The sequence below is a fragment of the Solanum pennellii genome, chromosome 9, assembly GCF_001406875.1.
Source record: "Solanum pennellii chromosome 9, SPENNV200".
NCBI lineage: Eukaryota > Viridiplantae > Streptophyta > Magnoliopsida > Solanales > Solanaceae > Solanum > Solanum pennellii.
In genome coordinates, this window is record NC_028645.1 from 78,051,531 (window position 1) to 78,076,052 (window position 24,522).

Below are 24,522 nucleotides of genomic sequence, written 5' to 3' on the forward strand. Positions count from 1 at the left end.
CCCACTCTCTGCCCTCTTCACTCACACCTCTCCTCCTCTCTCAATCTCGCTCACCTCTCTCCTCCCTCTCCTAATCTCGCTTGCCATATAAAAAAAATGCATATGTACACAATTATATACATATACAATTCACCTCTCTTCCACTCTTTTCCCTCTCTCCTCCCTCTCCCAGTCTCGCTCGCCTCTCTCCTTCCTCTCTCAAGCTCTCTTTCCATATATACAAATACATATGTATAATATACAATTATCTAACCAATATACTTATACAATTCAGCTTTCTCCCACTCTTTTCCCCCTTTCTCTCACCTCTCTCCTCTCTCTCCCAGTCTCGCTCGCCTCTCTCCTCTATGTAACATGTAGCAATTCCAATTTGTAATTATCAAATTGTAGCTATGGAGAGTAATTAATTATTTTTAAGTGATTATAACTTTCCCTATTTAAAGTAGTTTCTCTATCAAATAAATTTTAATACTAGAAGTACATCAATAGTTGTCCTTTTTTTTTTTGGTAATTTGACTATTAAAAGCATTTCTGAAAAAAAGATATTTAGTCATACACAATTTGCTCTTTTTTTCAAATGAATTAGCCAAACACTTGCTTTTTTTCTAAAGCACTTTTCTAAAAAGGCATTTTTGAAAAGTACTTCTAAAAATAAGTTGTTTTTAACATCAATATCAAACAAACTCAAATGTATTTAAATAATCTCAAAATCACGATTTTTGAAAAATTCATGTGATATGAAATTGCATGTCCGATTTCATTTTATGATTTGACGTCGCTGTATGATATCACATGTCTAAAAATATATAATATGATTATATAAACAAATTTATTAGATAATTTTTAGATAAATATGAGATAAATTAATGAGTTTCACAGCGATTTTAAATGTGAAACTGTAATTTCCTGTTGAGTTTTGTAGTATTTTCCATCTTGAGAAATAGCAAGTGAGTCTAAACTTGCCATGGTTATGTAATTATTTTACTGGTGATTAATACAAATCTGAGTTGCCAAAACCAAAAACCAATACTGAATTAATCAGCTTAAAAGCCACCAAATACTATATTTTGACATACAAACCACAGTTTGCAGGTCAATTAGGATACAACATTACCTCTTGATATAACATTTGGCAAAAGTAGCACCATCAAAATGGGAAAATTTGGTGCATGAAGCTTTATCTCTATTAACAGAAATGGCTATAGGTCAACACCAGAATGCTGCATGAATACTGCAGCTTTGAATTCTGGATCTTTGGCAAAAGTAGCAATCGACAAATCCGAGAAAACAGTGATTTACATGGATATCTACTTGTTAGCATTTCTTTGCCATCTTTCAAAGATTGGATTATCCACAAGGCCTTTTGCAGAAGGACGGCGTGTTGGATCTGGGTCCATCATTGCCTGAGAACATTTACAATTTGGACATAGAGAATTAGCATTTGCCTCTACAGATGACTATGGATTAGCGTTATCATACATGGCCACAGACAAACGAAATATATCATCTAACTACAGTTTAGATATACTCGGATTAAAATATATGGAATATTGTGCTTCAGATAGCGTGCTGGTTGTACAAGATGATAGATGATCAAGGCATATGAACACGAAGCATAAAGGAAAATACAAATCCACGGACTTTTTAACATAGTAAAAGGGAAGAAGTTAGTACCTTGAGTAGATTCTGAAATTGCAAGGAGTGACCCGGAAGAAGAGGCAATTTCCCCTCCCTGAGGTTTAGAAAATGAGGCCCTGATTCTGGCAGTGAAGACCCTCTAATAAGTTCATATATTGCAGCGCCCAAGGAGAATATGTCAACTTTGTCAAGATGATCATAGTTCTCATTAAGTATTTCTTGGGGCATATAACGTGCATCACCCTCTTCAATTGGCTGGCTCTTATCAAGAAGAGTTGCACATCCAAAATCACCAAGCTTATATACACCATTTTTCACATAAATATTATCTGGCTTTACATCTAAATGAGCGACCCCTCTCTGATGTATAAACTGCAATGCCTTGGCTACCTGCATATCAGAAAGCATTTCAAGTATCAATATTTTGACCTCAATTTGAACAACCATTTTTCCTCAGCCTTCCCACCCCACAAATAAAATACCCAGATACACGAACAAAAACAAGCAAAGGGAAGTCAAAAGCAAATGAAGTTAGTAGACAAAGGGTGAACTCTTAAGCATTTTGAAGAAGATCACGACTAAAAGCTCAAAATAGTTTACTATACAGGTCTTCGGCCTCTCAAAATTGAAAACCAGTTCCAGTCATATCTCAAGCTAGAGGAGAGTAATAAATCCTAAAATACATGATATAAAACAGCTCCCCTACGACCTCAAAGAGGGTTATTTGGATCACATATACAGTCAATGGTATCAGCTTCTATAACAGATATAAAGCTGATCCTCTCTTTTTCTTTTTTTATACAGCCTATAGTCTGATCCTCTTTTCTCGTGTAAAAGCAACAAGCACCAACTCAATGAAGGATTTTTGAGTAATATTATATGCATTTGAATGAGAATCAAGTTACAAAAGTACAACCTACCAATGTAAATAACAAAATGGAACTAGATCTGAATATTGTATTTCCATGAAAACCTTAAAACATTATGAAGTGTTGCATGTTGTGTGCTCCATGTTGCAAGTATTAGGAGGGTGGATTAGGTTCTGACTTTGCTACAGTTGCTTTCCCTAAATAACAGATAGAAATCACAGTTATTTTAGCAGTTGAAGTTTCATGATTGATGATATGCTCATTGGTTATGTATATAGTAAAAAATTATCTCTTTGGTCGATGAATTATAATTGGTTTGCAAGATATATATCTTCCTTCTAACTTTATTTCAGACTTATAAGACAGTCATACTCAGTACATGACACAAAGTAGCTCTTAAAGATTCCAACAAGAGCCGCACCTGATACATTGCTTCCAAAACTTCTACCTCCGAAAATAGTTTAGAATATTTTTTATTGGATAAGCTGTGGTCACAGAGCTCCATTTGGATGTAGAGGTGTTCATTTTCAAACCAAGATGAATAATAGCCAACTACGTTCTCATGAGGTCCTGTAAGTATAAATAACAAAACATGTTGAAACAATAATCTCTGGGGTAGTTCAAATAATAATATCAGCAAAGGAAGTAGATCAGCATGCTACCTAAAGCAGCCAATGCTTGCACTTCCATCAAAGCCTGTCTCCTGGAAGAACACAATTTAAATGCATAAATATGACTGAACTATATTGAATATAAACAGCATGCTTGGCATCACATAAGATTCACCTTATGAAGACATTTTCCAAAAATACGTGCTCAAATCTATTGAAAATTTTTATCTTGGAGAAAACACAATATGCCAAATGTAAGAAACAGTACACATAAATTATAGATGTAGAACATTTCCTATTGCATTCTTAATTTGTATATTATGCAAACCCCATAGCAATACCACTCTAGCCTCACCCCAAACTTCCACTGCTATTAGATGCTACCAATTATATGGCCAACAGGATATCAGAAAATAACTAAGGAAATGTTTCTTTTAGTTATATGATATGTCAAGAAAAATATGCACACTCTGTAATGTCATATCATAAAGGCCAGAGTGTTGAAAGAAAGGATATATCACCTATCTGTGTCTTGATGTAACTGTTTAGTGCTATGTTTCACTGCATACATACATCCATCGATTCTCTTAAAGACTTTGAAAACACGGCTAAAGTTCCCACTACCGATTTGCTGAAAGAATGAAGGGTCTTAGATAGGTCCAGAATAAAATTTAAGTATTAGTAGGAGTCAAGAATACACGCATCAAAACATACCTCAATTTCGTGGAAATCAGTACGGTACCGTGACAGACCATCATTACCAGAAATTGCAGGGTTAAAACCTACAGATCAAAGAAAGAGTAACATTAGGAATTTAACAGAAAACAACACAATAATTCTGCCATGAAGAACAAGTGATCACACTCTAATTTTCTTTTGAAGTACTAAACTGTTCCAAAGAAAATAGAATCCACCAATTATTCAAACTCACTGACCAGTACCTGGGTACTTGGATCTCCTGTTACCAAAAGGATCAGCATCTACCTCTGAAGCATCCCCGAGATAAGGGTTTCTAATGCACGGAGGAGGCATGACTCGATATCTTAAAGCAATAGCAGATTGTGACACATAACTGGGACCCTTTTCTGACTCACTTATCTTTTCTGATTTCATTTCGTCTGTCCCAAAAGTATCTGTAGGAATATCTACTGGCTGCTGCTGTCCAGATAAATCGGAACTAAAAGGCCTTACCGACACTGTAAAGATGGGCATCATGAAAGGACCACATAAGAAAGTTAATTTACAACTTTACGATTAATTATGGAAGATAATTGTGCAAACAACAAACTTCAAAACATGCTAAAGTGGAGAGAGAGAGAGAAAGAGATCTCCAGATACAAAGGTGTCCGACAGTAACAAAAAGAACGGCTAAAAATAGAAGCTTGAAAATGCAAGGGATATTCATACACATTATAGTTTCTTAAACTTTCAAAGATTATTCTGTTCTAATTTTCTTCAATATCCGAATGTGCTATTAGTTTGTCCCCTTACCTTACTCGACGCCTTTGTCATGCCTCAATAGTAGAACAAATATAAGAAAAGAAAGAAGAGAATTTGCATGATAAAAGTTAAAAACTTGACAGAGCCAGTAACGATTCCACAAATGAAAAATGAAGTTAAATGGACACCAAAGTACAAAATATTCCATACCTAGTCGCGGCCTCTTTCTTGATACACTTAGAAGCTTCTCGGGTGATTTGGGACAAGGAGTATAATCATCCTAAAAGAAATAGAGGGAAACGCACAGTATGACATACTGAAACTACAGCCTGTCATAGAGAAAAAAAGTCACAATTTTTAACACTCTGGTAAAGAAATTACCTTATCACCATCAAGCCCATTACAAATTGCAGGTGCATCTGGCGTTAGATAATCCGGGGTACTGCATTCCAAAAAATTATTTATAAGCAGAAAACAAACTAGAGGGGATACAATGTGAAGATATGATCTTTTATATTTAAAAATCGGGGGAGGAGATTACAAGTTGGGAATCAAACCCTTACCAACAAGGTGCAAGTTAAGTTAGTCAACCAACTAAGCTACTAAGATCCACCAATACCAAGATACGATCAGGAATTGGGGGTAAAAGTTTAAAAATCAAAACCTAACCAATGTAAAATTGAACAGTAAGCAATCAACTTATTACACCTTAATCAGTCCCCGGTCCCATATGGAACATCAAGGGACCAAAAAGGGCACAATCGGAACCAGTTCAAATCTCAGTGGCTACTCTACATCTTATTCCATTCAAACCCATATCTTTCTAATCGAAAAAAAAAGGGAAAAAAGATTTACCAGAAGAAATCTTGACTGAGAATGAAGTCCTTTTCAGCAACATCGGCAACATCAGCATCAGCATCGAGATTCAACGGCAAAACTGAAGAGAACTGAGATTGAGCTGGCGGAAGGTCATCAGAATCCAGAAGTTTCTGGAATCTAGAAGGATTCGGTAAAGTAACATTAGAAAGTGAGGAATGAAGCAGCTGTTGATTAGGAAGCGGAGGTTTTGCAATCCCAAGAGTGAAATGCCTAGACAGTGAACCCTTGTTCATCCTCTTCTTGCTTTTTTGGTTGCTTCTCTGCTTCCTCCTTGTTCTATTTGGAGTTTTCCTCTCCATCAGCTGGAAATGGAGCTTCTTGTAGAGAGAATCTAAAGAGAGTTCGTGCTCGGTGCTTCACCTCTGTAATGGTGTCAGAAATGGGGATTTGGGGAGATTTCAAATTTGAGCGGGTTTATATACTTGGGCTCATATTATATTTTCTGTCGGAGGCAGGCGTGCTGTGTAAGCTTTTTTCATGGGCCAGTAAAGCAACTTTTAGGCCCAAAGCTTCGCTTGGGGCCCAGTACCCACTACACCTTGTCTTGATTTCAAGTTTTTGCACAAATTGTCCTTATTTCGGGGTGATCTTTAATTTTAGTTGTCGTTTGATGTGAGGGATAAAAATAAAAGAATGTGATAGGATAAAATTTTGTAACTTGTTTGGTTGTCATATTTGAGATAACTTATCCCACCATTCATATCATAGTAATAGATAAGTTATTCTACGTACACGATGGGATAAGTTATCCCAAGATAGCTAACCGGGGATAACTTGTTCACAACCAAATGAAATGTTAAAGTTGTGCTCTTTAACTTTTGTTCACACTGCTTATTTGGTTGATGTGTTGATGAATTATCAAGAAGTTTTATCAAACTGACAAGATTTTCTTGAGTGCTTTTTTGTTTGTCTTTGCTGCTCATTTGGTCGATTCGTTATTGTATTACCTTGAAGTTTGGTTGAATTGAGAAGATTATTGTTCACAAGATATGTCGAATTTTCAAGTCTTGTAAATGTTTATAACATATTTTTTTCTGCATTGCTCGAAGTCATGTTAGATTATCAAAATATACTTGTAATGTTTTATAATGCATATTATTGAGTTGCCTTTATATTCAAGTAGATTATCAAAACTTGTAATCATTTACATTATATGTTGTGATTAACTTGAAATCTATCCTATTGGTAAGACTTGGTTCTTGTTCATTCTGTTCATGTAATTTGAATTGATATAATTTTGTGTTATCTAAATATTATTTATCTTGTTAACTATTCACAAACTCTATTGAATAAGTATAATGTTATTCAATAAAACATTACTTGAATATGAATAAAAAAAATACTTCAAATAAGCTCACATTTAAAACAGAACCTTTTTACACCATCATTAGAACGCAAACGCAATTTCTCTCTCTATATATATATAACAAAAAGTGAGGGAGGATTAGGTTTTTAGAAAAATTTGAATATCACCATTTTGATGTAAAAATGTTGAATACTTTATTGAGTTCAAAAATTAAAATTTTGCATAATCATCTAATTCTAACCTCAGTTGAATGTAAATCGAGATTATTGCATTGTTACATACTTGAAAAGTTTAGTTCTTAATCTCATATTTAAATGTTCAAAAATTGAAAATTTTAAATATGTTTAGATGGTGCTGTTTGAAAAACTAATTGAAGAAGAAAATATTATATTTTTCATAGGAAATATTTATGTTTTATTGGATAATTTAAAATTTTAAGTATGTTTATATTTGAGAAATTCGTTACTCTACCTATGGTTTGTTTTGATGGTGCTGTTTAAAAGACTAATTTAAGAAGAAAATATCATAGGAAGTGTTTATGTTATGTAGGATAATTAAAGTGTTTGATTTGATTATATTAGGGAAGTACAGGAATAAAAATTTGATATTGTAACAATAATTTTGATAAAAAATAAAATATTTTTCAGACGTTATAGATAATAATTTTTTCACTACTCGCTTTATTTAACTAAAAAAAGAAAAATGTAAATTACAGTAGTAGTATCAGTATATATACAGTTCAACTCCACTCCTCACTCTAAACTTCCCGCCACTGTTGCCCCAATTAGCTCCGCAAAATTGCGTCTCTGCTTGTTACCAGCTATGGAAGAGAAAGGTTCAGCTGCTAGTAGAGTATTTCTTCAGGTATTTCGAGATTTTCCTAACAATTTTCATCATTTAGCTCAAAAATCGGAGATTATCTCATCAGTATTGTAGTTTTAGGTTACCTGCAATTGTTCAGACGATTTTTTGTGTTGATTTTGAATGAATTTCGATGTTTTCTGTAAAATTGAACTTGATTTCCTCAATTATAATGCAGGAAAAGGAAGATTCGAACCAGAGTTTTTCCGGTACCTTTCTTCTCCTTGAAAGAAAGCTTCACAGTAATAACCTAGGTCTGTTTGTTTGTTTGTTTTAATTGAATCTGCTTTGCTTTGTTTTAAATTGTTATTGTTAGAAGTGGAAGATATGGACCATGACGAATGGATGACAAATGACAATTGTTCCTTAGAAAACAAGGTAATGCCTAGTTAATTTTCTTGCTTACATTTTGAAATTCCTCGAGTTAAAACGTCAGCTGCCTTCTATAATGTTCTAGGTAAGCTGTTACTTTATTTTTAGTCTAAGACAAAATTTGTTTACTATTAGCAGAATGGATATAGAGGAGTCGTATAGCCAATCCCAACTATATTGGCTGATTGATTGTTAAAATGTTATCACATAATTGTCTTGCTTACTAGTCGTAGAAAAACAAATCTCAAAGTGGTTTGGAGGGTTAAGGTTTATGTTTTGGCTTTGATCGTTAGCAATTAAATTATAGTTGTGAGATTGAGTGTTTAGTGTTTATTCACAATGCAGGCATGTTCACTGCACAAATTTTCTAGTTATCAGTGAACCCCTTATTTTGTATATGAATTTGCTGATGAATACTTTATAATGCCCAAGACTTGGATGTTTCTTGTTTGTCAGGGAGGTTTAGGAGTCCTTTCCCAGCTTGAACTGCTCACAGGTATTTCCAATGAAACTTCTCCACTTGATTTTTCATTCATCAGCACCCCCCTGCAAAATATTCAAAAAGACAAGGACATTTGGGAAGTTATCCATGTTAATCTTCTGCAGATGTCAAAAGACTTCATCATTCAACCGATACAGTGAACTCTGATCAGCTGGTACGGGTTTGAATTCACCTCCTTTTTTTGTCATATGACCTACCTTCATTCCTTCTTTCTATTGTTCCTTTGGTCCTCGTCTTTTCCTCTCTGTTTTTTTTTTGGGTTAAATGTCTCAAATAGTTCCTAGTTGACTTTAATGGGTCATGGTGGATTCAACATGGAAATTGACTTTTTAATGGGGATTTCAAGAAAAAGTTGCTCTCCACTTCTCCCGTTTCTTTTGAATCGTTCAGTTTAAGGAACAACATGTTGGGGTAAAATAACCTGGAGATACTCTTAGCATGGTGTAATATCGTCCGCTTTTGGCCAAAGTCGCACGGTTTTCCCAATAAGGGCTCAAACATTAAGAGTATCCATCGCTATACCTTTTATGTAGCTTCTTTTTCCTTTCAGCTACCAATGTGTGACTACCTTATCAGAAAAAAGAAAAAAAAATACCAACGTGGAACTTTGTTCAGATACGCAACACATATCTTATTAATTGATGGGGGAGGCCTGTATTAACATTATGTGTACCCCATATACAAAAGTGATCTATTACTAAGTGGACATAGACAAAAATGATAAGCAGGAAAAAGTTCAGATGACAACTTCCTCTTACAGTTGCGTTTGCATTTTTGTCAGCAGAGGCGGACAGGTTTATGCGAAGAAGATGACGTTGAAGTTCCTTTGTTTAAGAGTCAGGATGGTAGCCTGATCAACAAAAATGATCAGGATGGTAGCTTCATCAACAAAAATGATCATTGGAAGGCGTTGTCCTGCTCCTTAGATGATGAATTTTGTCACGTAACTAGAATTACATCCACTTGTAATTCAGAAGAGGAAATTATGTCTGATGATGAGGTATGACTGCTGATCTCTATGTAGATCGATATCACTAAAACTTGAATAGTAAATATTTTGTCCAACCTATACTAAGTGGATATTTGGAGGTTAAAAATCTGGCAGATGAGGCCTTCTACTGATGGAAAATTCAAAAGAGATGGTAAAAGTACAATGCTTAAAGTAAGTGCAGATTGCAAATCAGGAGCTTTCTTCAATAAAGATGTTGGGTGTTCATCGGTATACGGGGCCTCATCAAAATTAAACAGATCATCTAAAGGTATTAGTATTTCTGTTGACTTCATTTCCCTATTTTGCATTCTTTATCTTGATGCTAAAGATGTCTTCAACTCCCCCAACGAGAAGAATGATCTTAATCAAGCATTGTTCATCATAGTTGGTTAAGTTGTCTTGGGCTAAGCTGTTACTGACTAGCATAACAATGTAATCCCCCCCCCCCTACCCCAGCATAACATGTGTAATTGTGGTGTTTCTCAGGAACAAGTGAACTCCAAGTAAAATAGAAAAGAAATGGATGCATCTCAATACTGAATCCTCGAGTCTGACATCTATGATGGCTCTTTTTTTTTACTTGAGATCTGTGATTGAGTTTTCAAGCTGTAAACTTTTGAATGACTTTTGATATCAACTGCAGGAAGCCCGGGCAAATCTAAGGCCAAACTTTTGTTCCAATCCCGGCCACAGAAGAAAGACTATGCTTTGGTTGTCCATGATAGTTGTGAAGCCTGCATGCCCTTATCTGTGCTTCCACTAAATGCAGAATTAGACATGCAAAGAAAAAATATAGAGTCACTGGATGACTTATTGGAGAATTATGGTGGAAATGAAGTACAACAGTTCGAGGAGAATTTGGTCTCATCTGAAGTAGCAGTTGTACATGATCCAAATGAGCATTCCATGGCTGAGGTTCTGGATCACTTTCAGCATACAAGTTCCTCACGAGGCAATCCTAAAATGGTTTGCTTTCTTCTTCTCCAGATCTCTTTTCTTAAAGATCTCAGCAGCGCTTCCGTATTACCATTTTTACTATTTCAATTATGTTTTTGAATGTAAGAATCATGCTTATCCAACAGCTGCAAACAAAAAGACCTGGATCACGGTTCTTACGGAAGAGAAACTTGTTGCTGCTTGGTGACAGAAACATGAGCAATGGCGATCAACCTGAGGAACTAGATAGTGATCCATCTAGTGATGAGGATGTAATATGTAGTTAATCTTTTACTGCTTAATCATCACGATCAATTGCCATATGTAGTTCTCTCAATTCCTTTCTTTTTGTTTCAGGAAGTTCCCCAGATTCTGAAGTCTGCTATACCTCAGAGGACCATGGCTGACCAATTTCATCTAGCGTTAGGAGCTGTATCCACAAATGAGAGGCTATGTATTGCAAGGCCTAAGCAATTCGGGTGAGTTATGGAACTAGAATGTATCAGTTATGAGCATATTCTGCATGTTTTCTATGAACAGAAACAGAAAAATATTCTTCAAATTTTATCTTTTCTTACTTGTATTGATAAGTCATGCAGGTTATCTGGAAGGTTGCAGCACGTGATGCAATGTGAAAAGGACAAAGATACATATTTTTTGGAGAAGTCACAAACACATGCTGCTACAAGTGGTAAAAGGCCAAACTGTGTATCTCCTGTCTCTTGCTTGTTCCTGACCTTCTCCTCTGCTGTTAATTCAGGTGCAGAAAGCTTCATTGATGTGAGAATTTTGTCAAGTTCTTTGGAGGCCAAGCTGACTGTTTGTTTTTGTGCTTTACATGGAGATGAAGAGGTACTTGAACTAACTATTGTACATTTGCTAAACAGAAAAGGTTAAAAGTATGAGTATGTCTACTTTATTGAGGATACAACGTTGCTTTCAACTTTTTGAAGGTCCTTAGCGTGCTTTTCTTGCTCTCACTAGTTTCTTAAGTAGAAATTCCCAGTACTTGTTTTGATGATAGCCAATTTTTACTTGGTGCCTGGAACATTTACCATTCTCATAAATGGACAACTTTTAGAAATTCAGCATGTTGCTGCATGGCACAAAAAGTCGGGTAGGGTGACCTAGGACCGTGGATACTGCGGGTAAAGAACTTTTACTTTCCATTATAGTTGGTAGCTTTTGGGTGAAGTGTCTTAGTTTCTTAACTTACTATACACCATTTCCGTCCGAAGCACTGTAAGAAATAAGCCCTGCAAATTAAACAAACAATGTGGTAGTTAGTTTTTTTTTTTTTTGAAATGTGTAATCAGTAAGGAACTCCCAAAATTATATTCATCACAATGTTCAATAATTGCATATTTCACTTTTTTCCCCGATAATTGCAGTCGTTTAATAATATGGCATTTACTGTGATCTGTATAAACTTTTTCAGAAATGTATTCCTTGTAGTATCAACGACTTGACTCTTAGGAGCTTCAGATAATTGAGGGACCATGGAGACGTTACATTTGTTCTATGATTTCTTTCTTCTTTTGTTTTAGATCAATATTTTTCATCCTTTGTGCTTAAACCACTTCTTGGTTTCTTCTTTACCTCGTCTGGATCAATATTATTTCTTAATTCACAAAGAAGCTTGCAAATTTAGGGTCAGAATATGCCCATGATCCAAATGTCTAACCAAGGACGTTCGCTGTCACTTACGATCTATATACGTAGTTTGTACTGGAGGATTATCTAATGCAAGATTAAATAAATTAATATATATTTAGGTTTTATCTGCTTTTGTTTAAATACAGAAGGAGGGAAAAAAGTGATCTCGACAAAACACTAATCAGTACTCATTCCCCAAGCACATAGGTCTAGAAGGAAAAAAAAGAAGTTTCATACCATCTGGCTAGTCATTCCGTCATATGGGAATTTTAAGAATGAAAGTTGGGGTCTTGACATTTATCAACTGTTTATTCCTACTCTTACTGGTGTTGATGGTTTCATTTACCAAACAGAATAGATCTGTGGTGTTGGGTGAATGCGATTGTCAATTTTATTTTTCTTTGCAGGGTTCTGAGTGCCTGAGCAATCCTCGAGAAAGGAAGGGTACTGGCAGAAGGAAGTTTATTATCATTTTTAACTCAAGAATTTGTAAAGATGTCGAACTTACAATAGGGAATGTTATCCGCATACATCAACCTTGGTAGGAGCAGCTCAAATATTTTCTTTTTTTCAATATTTGTTGTTTTTGTTTGTTTGGAATAATACTCTTTTCTCGGTATCCGTTTGAGTAAGATGGCTCTTGGCATCCAACCTAAACTATTGTGATTGAAATACCTAGAACACCTTTTTGGTAGAAGTGGAGTAACTCTAATCATTAAATTTTCTAAAAACAAGAAGACAAAGCTAGGTTGATTTTAGCCCCTCATAGCATGGAGGAAAGTTCTGATTCTGTCCTTGTAAATTATTAGCTGTACCTTTTACTAAACTTTCTTGTATTGCTTAACAAATACTAAGTGATTCTTTAACAGACTGACTTTTTCTGGTACAGGAAGGAGGTACATGTGAACGAGAAAGACGAGGCCATCATTTTGTGTGCATATTTCTCTCAGATTTAGTCTTTGGATCACATTTTATACCAAGGTAATAGCAAGGTTCCTTGAGATAACTCTATTGTTGTACTTTGCACTTGCCCTATATTTTCTAAATAGATAAAAATATAGAAGTCTAATTTATCCATTTTCGCCATAAATATTACTCATGACTACTGCAAAATGTATGAATGCCTTAAAACAAATTGGTATGCATCTGCAGGTTTCCTGGTACATCCCCATGATGTATCCAAGATCCTATAAAGGAATTTTTATATTTAGGAAAGAATAGATATGGAATGTAATTAACTCTAAACACCGTAGGATTTATGTAATTTTTACAGAAAAAATAAAAATAATTCTGAGTGTTGAAGTTTACACCTCCCATAGTTTGAAGTAGTCAATCTGTACTATCCAGCCTGTTTGTTCAACTTTAAAATGCACTTAACAAATTGGTTTAGTCAACATATAAGGATAGTTGTGAGGTCATTAGTTACCTAATTAGATTAGTAAATTGTTCTTTCTCCATCTTATAATCATGGTATTACTTAGCCTCTAATCTTAAAGCATTTAAAAAAGGTTTGCTTAGGATCCAAGACTTTTTGGATATATTGATTTTTTTAAGAATGAAATCAAGAAATTTTTACCCTACATATACCCCTCCATATAACTTCATTTCATCAACTTGGAGCAATCTATCATAATCCTAATTTATTATTCTTGAAATAATGGCAATAAAAGTCCATGGTATCCCCTTGTCAACTGCAACCATGAGAGTTATTTCTTGCCTTATTGAGAAGGATTTGGATTTTGAGTTTGTCTTTGTTGATATGGCCAAAGAAGAACACAAGAGGCACCCTTTCCTTTCACTCAATGTAAGCATAATTAATTACTTTGTATAACAACATAAATATTTAAGAATTGTTTTAGATCATAAAATCCAAAAGTATTTTTTTCTTAAACATCGTGTCAAGTCAAATGGTGCTACATAAATGGAAAGGTTGAAGTACATTATTAGCATGTTTGATCAAGTTTTGGAGAAGCTAAAAGTATTCATTTTTTTAAAAATGTTTATTTTAGAAATTTGAGGTGTTTTAGTGTTTTTTAGTAATAGCAAAAACTGAAAAAAATATTGTTTTTTTCTAAAAACACTTTTGAAACTTTGGTCAAACACAAATTGTTGTGGTGACAAAACATTTTCCAAATTGATGGCAAATTCTAATTGTCATCATCCAAAATACTTTTTCGAGTAACACTTTTACCAAATACAATACTTTTTAAAATTAATAATTTCTAAAAGTTTGGCTATACAAACTATAAATCTATTTGGTAGTGATTTTTACACATAAATTTATATTCCGTGTCAAAAATACTTAAATCAGTTGACTTATACTTCTTATTAATCCAATTTTTTTTTCATATTGTAATTTGAGATCATGAATTCATATCATATATTAAAATGACATTTCTCAATGGGTGCAGCCTTTTGCTCAAGTACCAGCATTTGAAGATGGGGTCTTGAAGCTCTTTGGTAAAGTCTTTAGCTATTCTTACAACTAGTAAATTTACCTGCGCTTTGCGCGGGGATTTGATGTTACAAAGTTTATAAAATAATAATTTAAATCTATCAGTCATTAAAACTAAAACACTATATTATCTTATATATAAGATTACGCGATAACAAACATTAATAATGTAAAGAGAGATGAAACTTATTACATCTTATCATTTTTCTTGAGATAAGTGTAACTTATCTTATCATTTATCCTTAATAACATAAGTATAAATTGATGATTTCAAAAATACATACCAAGATCTGTAACATAAGCAATGGTGTCAGTGAGCCACTCAACACGAACAAAGTACACAAATATTTAGTTGATAAAGGTAACTTATCTTATCATTTATCCTTAATGACGTAGGTAGAAATTAATGACTGTAGAAATACATACCAATATCTGTAACATAAGCAATGATGTCAGTGAGTCACTCAACAGGAACTAAGTACACAAATATTTAGTTGTGAAAAAGAAGAAGGAAAGAAGAAGAAAGGTTTAGAATTTTCGTTGTTTTAAAATAAGAGAAAATTCCTCTATTTATAGACAACAAAGAGTGGCCTGCAGAAATGTTTATTGTGCTTTATTGGAAAGGTTACAACTATTTGGAAAAGTTACAACTCTTCGTAAAAGTCACAACCTTTCATAAAAGTAAAGTCGCAACTCTTCATAAAAGTCACAACTTTTAATAAAAGTCGCAATTTTACACAAAAGTTGCAACTCTTCATAAGAGTCTCAACTTTTCGTGAAAGGGGAAGGCTAGTTTTAGGAATAAATAAATTTAAAAGGGAATTCTTGTTTGTGGGAGCGCCACGTAGACGGACCTAAGGTTTTCTTTTATATACATATATATATATATATATATATATATATATATATATATGATATGATTTATATATATGAAAAGATTTAAGTTATCTATACATAGACATTATAAATAATTTTTATACTATCGATGTAATCTATCATGTTATAGTAGGTTACTCATTATACTTACTAGTTTACTAGTAATTATTAATGCCTGTAATATAATTTTTTTAGCATAATATATAAAAATGCCTTTTACTTTGGCCTTATCTGGCTTATATGCTCTCTAATTTGAAATTTGCAAAAGTAAGACACTTAAACTTGTATATATATAATTGAATAAGTAGACACACATGTCATACATGACAATTTGCAGTCTTACGTGGTGCCCTAAGTGTATTTTGCTGCGTAGGACATGTGTATCTGTTTGTTCAACTTTATACAAGTTTAAGTGGCTACTTGTGTACATCCAAAGTTGGAGAGTACACATGTCAGCTGAGTCCAAATTAAAGAACACTTTTATGTATTATGCCAATTTTTTTATATTATAATAAAGTTGGGCCAGAGCTAGTAAAACAGAAGGGGTTCAACTAAATCCTCCGCCGAATAATTATATTTATGCAAATAGAGTAAGACCAACTGTTATATCCAACCTTTTCCCCCTTGACATAAAAGGAAGATTTTACTAGTGATAAAGGGGTTCATATGTTCAATCTTAACTTTGACATCCTAATATATATTTTTGAATCCTTTTTATATATATATAAAGAAGAATTAACTTAAGTAGTCACCACCCAATCGTTCAACACATGTATAATTTATGTATAACAGTTGGGAAATGTAAACAAGTGAATCCATACAGTTAATTATGTAAAGATTCCTTACATAAATTCTTGATTCTACCGTTGCTGATAAGTGATCTTTTCTTTAAAACTTATCAATTTGAATGATAATATGTGCACTTGTAATGCAGAATCAAGGGCAATCACTCAATACATTGCTCATGTTTATGCTAGCAATGGCATTCAACTAATACTCCAAGATCCAATGAAAATGGCCATTATGTCAGTGTGGATGGAAGTAGAAGGCCAAAAATTTGAACCACCAGCTTCAAAATTAACATGGGAGCTAGTCATAAAACCAATGATTGGCATGGGCAGTACCGATGATGTTATTGTGAAGGAAAGTGAAGAACAATTGTCTAAGGTTCTTGACATCTACGAAACTCGATTGACAGAGTCAAAATACTTGGGTGGCGACTCCTTTACACTTGTTGATTTGCATCATATACCAAATATATACCATCTGATGAATACAAAAGCTAAGGCACTGTTTGATTCGCGCCCTCGTGTGAGTGCATGGTGTGCTGATATATTGGCTAGGCCAGCTTGGGTGAAGGGGTTGGAGAAGATGCAAAAATGAAAAAAAAAAAAACATGAGTTAATGGATGATCATAATTCATATATATATTTTTTTTCAGAAGCATTTGTGTCTTAATATGTTGTGTTTCTTGTCTGAAGATGTTGTCTTGCAATACAATAAACAGTGATCTATATCTATGTGATTTTACTAATTGTACTGATGTACATATATGCTATATTAAAGTCATTTATAAAATAATTGCGCGCTATATTTCTGTGATAACATTTTTTATGCTGTCGGTGTATCTTACTTGAAAATCATATAATAATTTGGCGTTTCTAGACTCAACCTCGTCTCTTTCCCTTTTCTTATGTAAATAGGCAAACTGTTAGAATAGGTTATAGTTCCGCAATGATTGAGGAAAGAACTGGTAGTTTGTTTATACGGATTTGAACAATCTTTCTACATTTTGGGGTTTAATTAGCTCAAAATAACATATTTTTACGTGATATCAGAATCAAATACTTTATCATTTGGACTTTTGATTCACATTTCAATCAAGCCCGAACATGAAGGGGGTGTTGGAGTGGATTATAGTTTTTTGAGATTATGCTCTTATCTGAGATCTGGTGGCATCTAATCCACAACAGCATCAATTGGAAATAATATTCTTGTTCCACTAAAAAGTACTTTTCCTCCAACTTTGTTATCTGGAATCCAATATGTTAACAACTAGACAAATAAATCATCCAAATTTATTGCTTCGAACTTATATTATTTTTGCACAAACACTCATCACAGAAGATGGAATTTTTACAGGGAGAATAAAAACAAAATAATTTATCGTAAATCGGTGAGAAATTTGTGTTACAAAATATAATTCTTTCACCATACCGACTCATTAGAAAAATGCATGATGGGTTACAAATTCTCATTGAAATATTGAAAAACTTCCTATTTTTTATGTGCGGAAATACTACTACTTTTTTCTTTTCTTACTGAGATCAATCAAAATATCTATGGAATCACGTTCTAAATATTTTTCAACAGAAAATTACAACGATAAAATAGTGATTTTTTATTATTGATAAAAATTTAACCATATAATTTTCCGACGAGAGAGGTTCAAAATGATACGAGCAAATACTGATATATACACCCCATCCACATCAACAGACAAAAGGAATATATGCTTAATAAATGGAGATATCTATCATATATGCCATCTCTAATGCTTTTTTCTCATTTCATGAAGTTTTTTTCTATAAATTTGTATGTATTTTGTCCACAATTTATAAGAAGCTTCAATATCTTAAGTAAAATATTTCAACACACCAAAATATAGGATGAAGCCTCACCATTTCTCTGAAGATGATAAATCTTTGATTCATAAATCAAAGAGAACAACCAGAGAAAAGCTCTCAAAATCAAAGCAAAATTCCAAAGAAATTCAAAATCAAAGAAGAAAGAGTTCAAACATGGAAGATCCCATTAGAACTATCATGTTCTTGGGGTTTTGGACCCATTCTTAAACATTAAAAGGGGATTTTCACACTGTATCGCCACCGTCCAAAATAATAATCTACGGATGTATAATATACGCTAAATTATACATCATTAGTGTATAATTTATGTATATTTATAAGTTAGTAATTATTTTCGGCGGACGGTAAAAATCAAAAAGAATCTTATTCCCTGTATTCAAAATCTGTACTTTCACTTCTATTTTGTACAGTAAAGCTATGTTCATTTCTTAAAAACAGACTCTTTCTCTGTAATTTTCAATACAAAAAAAATCTTTAGTCATTTCATTATATAGAGAACATATATACTTCTCATCCTGCTATGACAAACAAGTGAATAAGCATACAGAATCAGGAAGCTCTAAAAAATCAATAAGATATCAACAGATTAAAAACAAAGCACCTAAAAGAAGATAAGAAACCTTTGATTTGTTATCACAAGTCAACAACTAATACAAAAACCTAATTATTCCATAAAATTACTCCATCCATTTCAATTTACTTGTCTTGTTTTTATGATAAAGTTGCCACATGGTTTTGATTACGCATAGATTAACATGTTATAGTGTTAGGTGAACACTCCATCAACCATTTCACGGGATACCTATTACCTCTCCATCGGCTAAATAAGAAGACAGCCCAGAAGAAAACCCACAAATACAGTGAGGAACAGCACTCTAGCAGTTGACTGTACCTTGCACTTTTGTCTACTCTATGACTCATTTAGCAATATTCTCTACCTAAAGGGTTGCATACAAATTTTAATGCCAACTAATTCAGGACTATAAACCACAAAACAACCAAAACTATGAAGAAATGGGCTTATATAAATCACTGCTTTATGATATTTCCTCCCATAAAGAAATTAGGGAACTGGGAGCTCATATAACAAAGCAAGAGAGAACAAAAATCTGGGAATAACATCCTCCGGATTTTGAATCATCTGACCAAATAAAAGTGTCCACAAAATTTAACCCATAAGTATCCTTTATTAATCACTTCTTAATAATGTGCATAGTACAAAATTTTCTATGCGGCAACTAAGTTGATTGAAGGGATTGCAAGTCTGTAGCACAGGCTTCAACAATGAAAAAGCAAGATAAAATCGTAATGGATGAACACTTATCTCCATGTTACTTGAGTTTTTCAAATAGCTTTGGGGCAACCTGTGTAACAATTCCATAAAAAGATTAGAAACAAAACGAAATGCTAAATAGAGCAACAAGGGAGAATAGAGAAATAGAGCTTACACATTTGTCAATGCATTGCCAATAATCAAAATACTGTCCAGTGCAATGCTTGCTCCCTGATTCATCACCTTCTATCCTTCTAGTACATGCCTGTAGGATGCAAAATTCCCAAATAAGAACCATAAAGTATGAAAGTCAGTACAAATTTTAAATACATTTGCACAAATTCAGAACAAATGAACGAGACATAAATGTTCAGGAAGTGCACAGAACAGTTAAATGCAATTGTTCTGAAGATCAAACGAATGCTACTGTACAGTTATCTAAGGTGGCAGTTGTCACAAATCAATTAGATATAATCCTTCAAGCATAACACATAAAAAAACCAGATTCCCCATGTCCAAAGCACATCCTTTTGCACAAAGAATTAAGTTGATTAAAAGATTTAGGCAGAGGGAGTAGATGAATAACAAGAAGTTGAAAGCCAAAAACTAACTCGGAAAGGTTTAACGGGATCGAAATTAGAACTCTGAGTCTTTGATAATGAAAACCTTACAGCACTGTGTTCTTCATAAAAAATTGTTACAGCAAATTGTTGGCAATACAAAGAACAATGGACCCGATAGACACATATGATACAGAAAAATGAGCAGAGGAAACAAAAAAGATCATACAAATACTAGCATTCTGCTGACCAGTTGAATCTGGAGAGCCAATATGAGAGGAGGTCGGTGGGTGTACTTGGAGGCCCATAAACATGCCTTTTTGGCTACTTAGAAAGACCAAACAGTTACAGATTAAGTCTCTTCGTCACATGTTGGTTCATCCCATTAGAGTGACATAACAAGAAAATTCTCCTGGCTTACTATATTAGTTGATCTGGTAATTAGAGTAGCTGAAAGTTTAAGTGATACATACTATGTTAGGTCATATGTCGGCCATAGTACTTGATGTTTTCCAAATTTACAATTTTCAGGTCTAACATGACATTGCCAAGACATCTTTGTGTCACTCTGAGTTCTTGTGGAGATCGTACAGGATAATGTTAACAATAATAAGAATTAGCCTTCCACCACCGTAAACAATCAAGTCCAAGTTACAGCTCACCCAATAACAATTATATAAGAACAAGAAAATCCCTTTGATATAACTGAAAGGCTGTTTTGTTATGGTCGGAATCACCTGATAATCCTTTAGTTGCCTTACACACTTAGGCTTGCAAGATACTTCCATTGTCGCCTTTGGGTCAACAACTTCCTCGTCCGACCTGAACAAAGGAAACCATCAGCAATTTATCTTCAAAGAGATGGCAATACTTGTGTGTGTGTGTGAGGGGGGGGGGGGGGAGTCACGAGTGTCACTTGTCATTAATTACAACAGTCTAACTCTGTGTTTGTAACATGAGCTCGATATTTGTAAGTCATTGAGAGGATTATCGTGTAAGAATAATATCAGATGCTTCTGACATAATAGTTACTCCTTCCGTCCCATTTTATGTGGCACCATTACCTTTTTGGTCAGTCCCAAAAAGAATGTCACATTTCCTTATATGGTAAGTATCCCACTTAATTTTAAATAGTACTCTAATACATTTATGAGAAGAGAGAAAAGTGAGTCTACTTTTGAAGGACAATTTGGTAAACAATTCAAAGTCGTCATTTTTTTTTAAAACTCCATGCTAGATCAAATTGTGCCACATAAAATGGGACGGAGGGAGTATTAGGGAAAATAGCATGAAAATTTCTCTCCACCTATAACGTCTGCAAGGAATACAAGCTTACGAAGAGGGCCAACACTATTCACAAACATCTCATTGCAGTGCTCCTTCGATTAACTTAATGTAAGTAAGTAAAAATGGACAATGGTGTTTCTCGCCAACTAGTTACATCAACAAACACACTGAGAAGAACATGGTATATCACAAGCAAATACTTGTGCATAAAACAAATTTTAAAAAAAGCAATCAAAGAAGTTGAGCCTTTGACAGAGCATTTATGGAAGGTTTCAACGCGGAATGTACACTCCAAAACTTTGCTTCACACTAAAAGCAATATAATACTATCCACTACGGGCTAATAAATGGATAGAGTTGTAAACCAATCAAATAGGGTAGAATATATAGTTGCGTACAAATTATTAGAATTGACACATGAAAGTAATCTTTAATACATGAAGTTACACCAATGAATGAATAAGGTAAAAATAATTAGCTGTTGCATCAGAGGAAGGATAAGGATTATGTCAAAGGCTCAAAGCACTTCTGATTAACACATGAAATCAAGTAATATCTGTAGAAGTTCGGTAAGTGTGCATTTGCTTAGCATAGCGCCATATACATGCTAATTGCCTGATATGCGCATAAACACATATATATCTGTTGGAATCTGTGGCACACTTGAAGTCTGTGCATATTATTTAAGGAACTTCCAAGTATTTTTCATTTTTAAAGATAAATGTCTAAGATCTAGAGAATTGAAATTTTAAAATGTTTTATGCAACAAAAGAAATAGAAGATAGCAAGCTAACATGGTTGAAGACTTTAGTCCCATGACATTGATGTTGGACGTTATTAACCGAATCCAAATAACAGGATAAATTGGTACTAGGACACCCGCACCCACTCTCCAATCAAATCCAATGAAGGTATTTCAATAAATGACTTACTGCTTCGCGAAGAGATACATAATTCATCCTTCTACTTGGGAATATTAGCTCACTAGTCAATGCTTTTTAAACAGACATACTGAAAATGGTAATTCTTTGCACATTAGAAAGCAAACACATTTTGAGTAAAATCAAACTATTTTTTCCTCTCTTTTTGGTGGCTGCAAGCATAATTGAACTACTATTTTTCTACATTATATAAACAATGGGAAAAATGACAAAAAAATAATAATATTACAATAGGATTTCCAGCAACTTCATTTCTCTCAACATAGAGGGTCCAACTAACACTTTGCTCTTTGACAAAATAAAGATGACGATTTTATTTCTATTTTTTTACTGTTCCAGATCAAAATTCTATATAAATTATTTAGGGAATCTCAATTTCTCCAGTGTATAATTGAAAAACTATTTAAAAATCACTAACATATATGGTAAGGAGAATAAATTACTCATAAACAGTGAAATCCTATTAAAATAAATGGATTATACCAAACGAAACGAAACACATAAATCACATCAAAATTTAATTACTTTAATAAAGAGAGAATAGTTTCATTATCAATAGATCAACAGTACTCACATGGCAAAGAGATATTGGATACGAAGACTTTGATTCTACAAATTCACCTGCAAATGCAATTTTTACACTAATCAATTTTGGATACGAAGACACTGATTCTACGAATTCACCAGCAAATGCAATTTTTACATTAATCAATACAAAATTAACCAGCTATCAAGCAAAAAAAAAACAATTCTCCATGTGTGCGAATGCAACAAAACAAGATAAAATAGCAAAACCTAATATTATGCAGATCGAATGAACACATAAAGAGGAAGCAGATCAAATGCGTAGAAGAGGAGCAACCTGACTTTTCTCTGAATGAGGTGCGAATGGTGAAGAGAAGACAGAAGAGAGAGAGAGTTAAATTAAAAAGGCTTTTTTATTGGGCTTTTTGAATTGGTCTTCTAGCTTTAGCCATTAAAGGAAGTAGAAAACTTACATATAAATATACCGTAATAAAAAAATATTTATCATTTATATTAATAATATTTTTTTATTTAATTATTTTTAATTTATTTATAATATAAGTTTAATATATATATTTATTATTCACATATAAAACAAGTTTAAATAATAAATAATATATTTATCACACATTTTAATACACTTATAATACAATGTGACAATTTTTTACCAGACAAATATAATATATTTCAAAAATAATTATAATTCAAATATATTGCATACATAATTCATTTTTAATACATATTACAGATTTATCATAATATTGCTATAAATGGTAATAAACAAAAAGTATCGCTAAAATCAGTAATTATTTTTTAAAATATATTAATTCATGTAATTTTTCAATGAGGTATGGTGTAGGTTGTACAAAATCAAATCGATTGTAAATTGAGTCAAATCTTTTAAAAAAAAAAAAATTTGACATGTGGTTTAGTATTGAAAAAAATCTATTATATTTGGGTTGGTTTGATTTCAGCTAAAAAAAAACACAACTCGAGACCAAACCAACCCGACATTATATATATAATTTTAAAATTTTTATTTTATACGTAAAATAACTATTTTGATATATTTTTTAAATATCTCTTATGCTTTTACATAGTTTTAATCTTTTAATATATTTACTTCATGTTTGGAAGTTAGAATTCTTAATGATCTAATAAAGGTTATAGTCCATACATGTTGGTAAGTATAATAAAGTTCAAATAGAAATCAAATTAATACTAATACAAAAAGAAAATCAATTCAACACTAAGAATGACAATAATATTGAATATTTATTTTTTAGTTTTACATAGATTTAAACAATTAAAATACATGATCTAATTTTACTTTCTTTTAATATTTAGTCATGTAACTAGTACTTACTAAACTTATTTTTAGCATGATTTAGTACTTTAAATTATGATCAATTTCATTATGACTTATTAATTTGCAATATTGTTTTACGAGATTTTATTATTTATTTTTTTGTTGGATATTTTAGTGTCATTAATCATATAATATGTTATGTTATTTTCTTGAGAAATAACTTAGATAGTTGCATTTTAGTAGAAATAAAGAAATATTTAAAGTACAAGTAAATTATATGTTTGTATGAATACTTTACCGAAAAAATCCGAAGTTGAAAACCCCGAGTTTTATTGCTTTGATTTGATTTGTAAATTCAAAAATCCGACACAAATAATTTGATTTAATATTTGAAAAATCCGAACCAATCCGGTCATGTACACCCTACTATAGTGTATCAAAAAGTGTCCAATTTTGTGTATTTTTTATAATTCTTAAAAATATAATTTTAAGTTCAAAATAAATTGCAAGAAAAATTTGTGTTGCCTATAAAGTCGAATTTATGGTCAATCGAGCACGTTCACTATCTCAAAATATTTTAAATTTTT

The 24,522-nt window shown here is 32.9% G+C and overlaps 4 protein-coding genes across 10 annotated transcripts; 2 read left to right on the top strand and 2 right to left on the bottom strand.

Annotated features, from left to right (window-relative positions):
• Positions 1 to 983: 983 nt before the first annotated feature.
• On the bottom strand, positions 984 to 5,879 carry LOC107029703 (wee1-like protein kinase). Of its 2 annotated transcripts, none has more exons than XM_015231144.2 (10): positions 5,414 to 5,879; positions 4,940 to 5,000; positions 4,769 to 4,838; positions 4,060 to 4,314; positions 3,833 to 3,900; positions 3,640 to 3,749; positions 3,170 to 3,210; positions 2,929 to 3,077; positions 1,675 to 2,028; positions 984 to 1,403 (listed from the first exon to the last, which is right to left on the bottom strand). In XM_015231144.2, the coding sequence occupies exons 1-10, from the start codon at positions 5,734 to 5,736 to the stop codon at positions 1,308 to 1,310; spliced, it is 1,527 nt and encodes a 508-aa protein (XP_015086630.1). In that variant the 5' UTR covers positions 5,737 to 5,879; the 3' UTR covers positions 984 to 1,307. The 2 variants fall into 2 exon arrangements, 1 of the variants encoding a protein (XP_015086630.1); XR_003580255.1 differs by lacking the exon at positions 984 to 1,403 and adding an exon at positions 2,559 to 2,704 and having other exon boundaries at positions 1,892 to 2,028; positions 5,414 to 5,837.
• Positions 5,880 to 7,476: 1,597 nt separating this feature from the next.
• LOC107029375 lies at positions 7,477 to 16,417 on the top strand. 5 transcript variants are annotated; one of them, XR_003574520.1, is made up of 16 exons: positions 7,477 to 7,607; positions 7,783 to 7,813; positions 7,921 to 7,982; positions 8,433 to 8,472; positions 8,583 to 8,632; positions 9,263 to 9,478; positions 9,584 to 9,737; positions 10,113 to 10,435; positions 10,552 to 10,677; positions 10,763 to 10,884; positions 11,005 to 11,096; positions 11,166 to 11,257; positions 12,469 to 12,602; positions 12,951 to 13,042; positions 14,473 to 14,521; positions 16,327 to 16,417. XR_003574520.1 is itself a non-coding variant. In XM_027911891.1 (15 exons), exons 1-14 carry the CDS (start codon positions 7,566 to 7,568, stop codon positions 13,015 to 13,017), a joined length of 1,554 nt encoding a protein of 517 aa, XP_027767692.1. In that variant the 5' UTR covers positions 7,477 to 7,565; the 3' UTR covers positions 13,018 to 13,042; positions 13,214 to 14,466. The 5 variants fall into 5 exon arrangements, 3 of the variants coding, with proteins under 3 accessions (XP_027767692.1, XP_015086260.1, XP_027767691.1); XR_003574521.1 differs by having other exon boundaries at positions 7,924 to 7,982; positions 9,260 to 9,478; XM_027911891.1 differs by lacking the exons at positions 14,473 to 14,521; positions 16,327 to 16,417 and adding an exon at positions 13,214 to 14,466 and having other exon boundaries at positions 9,260 to 9,478.
• LOC107029376 (glutathione S-transferase PARB-like) lies at positions 13,719 to 16,775 on the top strand. The gene is made up of 3 exons (XM_015230775.2): positions 13,719 to 13,865; positions 14,473 to 14,521; positions 16,327 to 16,775. The coding sequence occupies exons 1-3, from the start codon at positions 13,719 to 13,721 to the stop codon at positions 16,773 to 16,775; spliced, it is 645 nt and encodes a 214-aa protein (XP_015086261.1).
• Positions 16,776 to 19,060: 2,285 nt separating this feature from the next.
• LOC107031419 (cytochrome b-c1 complex subunit 6-like) lies at positions 19,061 to 23,068 on the bottom strand. Of its 2 annotated transcripts, none has more exons than XM_015232777.2 (5): positions 22,964 to 23,068; positions 22,676 to 22,722; positions 20,611 to 20,695; positions 19,489 to 19,578; positions 19,061 to 19,404 (listed from the first exon to the last, which is right to left on the bottom strand). In XM_015232777.2, coding segments are annotated over exons 2-5 (210 nt in total). In that variant the 5' UTR covers positions 22,678 to 22,722; positions 22,964 to 23,068; the 3' UTR covers positions 19,061 to 19,371. The 2 variants fall into 2 exon arrangements, with proteins under 2 accessions (XP_015088263.1, XP_015088264.1); XM_015232778.2 differs by having other exon boundaries at positions 22,897 to 23,009.
• Positions 23,069 to 24,522: the final 1,454 nt, after the last annotated feature.